At 48.6% G+C, this 1,207-nt stretch overlaps 1 protein-coding gene across 5 annotated transcripts in view; it reads left to right on the top strand.

Moving 5' to 3' along the window:
• Positions 1–1,085, top strand: part of LOC103611227 (butyrophilin subfamily 2 member A2-like) — a 30,829-nt gene extending 29,744 nt beyond the window's left edge. For all 5 annotated transcript variants that reach the window (XM_017727824.1, XM_017727822.1, XM_017727823.1 and 2 more), the window contains one exon: positions 303–1,085. In XM_017727824.1, the coding sequence (XP_017583313.1) occupies positions 303–862 (560 nt within the window). In that variant the 3' untranslated portion in view covers positions 863–1,085. The remainder of the gene's footprint in view (positions 1–302) is intronic.
• Positions 1,086–1,207: the final 122 nt, after the last annotated feature.

Raw genomic sequence — 1,207 nt, 5'->3', positions numbered from 1 at the left:
GGGGGGGAGAGGGGGTTTGGCCCCACAGCCTCCTCCCTGGAGCTGCCTGCTGCAGTCCCAGCAGCACTGGAGCAGTGCCTGGCATTTGGTGCCTGCAGGCTGCCACTCTCTCTGGCAGCAGCCCAAGGAAGGGACATGGTGGGAGGGGAGGGAGAAGCTGGAGGTGCCCTGAGGCTGCTGAGTGCTCCTGAGTGTGGAAGGGGGAAGGACAAATGAGAGTGGCCTGAGGGCACAGAAGGGAAAGGCTCAGAAAAGCAGACCTTGTGTTTTCTGCTCCTCATGGCCTGACCTGACCATTGCAGGGGATGTCACCCTGGATGCTGACACGGCTCATCCCAGATTGGAAATCTCTGCGGATGGGAGGAGAGTGAAAGATACAGGTGTCATCACATTCTTGCTCAGCAATGAGAAGAGATTTGATTCCCATCTGTTTGTGCTGGCAAAGGAAGGATACACATCTGGGAAACACTACTGGGAAGTGTCTGTTGGGAGAAGAAGAATCTGGGCCTTGGGTATTGCCCGGGAATCTGTGACTCGCAAAGGGACTTTGACTCTGTGCCCTGAGAATGGCTTCTGGGTTATTGCGTGTGCAGATGGGCAAGATTATTGGGCCTACACGAATCCTTGGACCCGTCTGATCGTGACTGGCAATTTGTCAAAGATTGGGATCTTCTTGGACATCCCAGCCAAGCAGGTTTCTTTTTATGATGTCTATAAGGCAAGAGCTTTGTACACTTTCAGCATTGCTGATGGCAGAAGCCAGGAAGGCAAATTAATTCCCTTCTTCTCCACAGGCCTTGCTGCTGCTGAGCCTGACACTGAGCCTCTGGTAATAGTGCAGTTTTCTGATGATGATGAGTAGTTTACTCTGCATGTCAAAGGTCAATACTGTGATAGAATCACATTGTAATGAGGCAGCTGCCAAATTTGTGTCTTCTGAACAAAAGTATTGAAGGAGAGGGAAAATCTATCATAGTGATCAGCTATCTACATTATGCATCAGAATGAAAAGTTTTTTGAGGGAAATTTTATGTTGTCAAGGGAAATTTTCTTTCATAGTAGTATGAAAAAAGCACTTCTGTGGATTGTGAGTTTTCCTGAAAAATTATTGTCTTGCGATGTTTTTTTTTATCCCATACCATTTTTGGTTTGTTTGTTTGTTTTGTGTCCAAGGTGGTTGCTGTCCCCCCCCTCCTCCCACCCCCTC

This window comes from Corvus brachyrhynchos, unplaced genomic scaffold (assembly GCF_000691975.1).
Source record: "Corvus brachyrhynchos isolate BGI_N302 unplaced genomic scaffold, ASM69197v1 scaffold292, whole genome shotgun sequence".
Lineage (NCBI taxonomy): Eukaryota > Metazoa > Chordata > Aves > Passeriformes > Corvidae > Corvus > Corvus brachyrhynchos.
The sequence above is the reverse complement of the archived record's forward strand: the minus strand, read 5'-3'. Positions and strand labels throughout refer to the sequence as shown.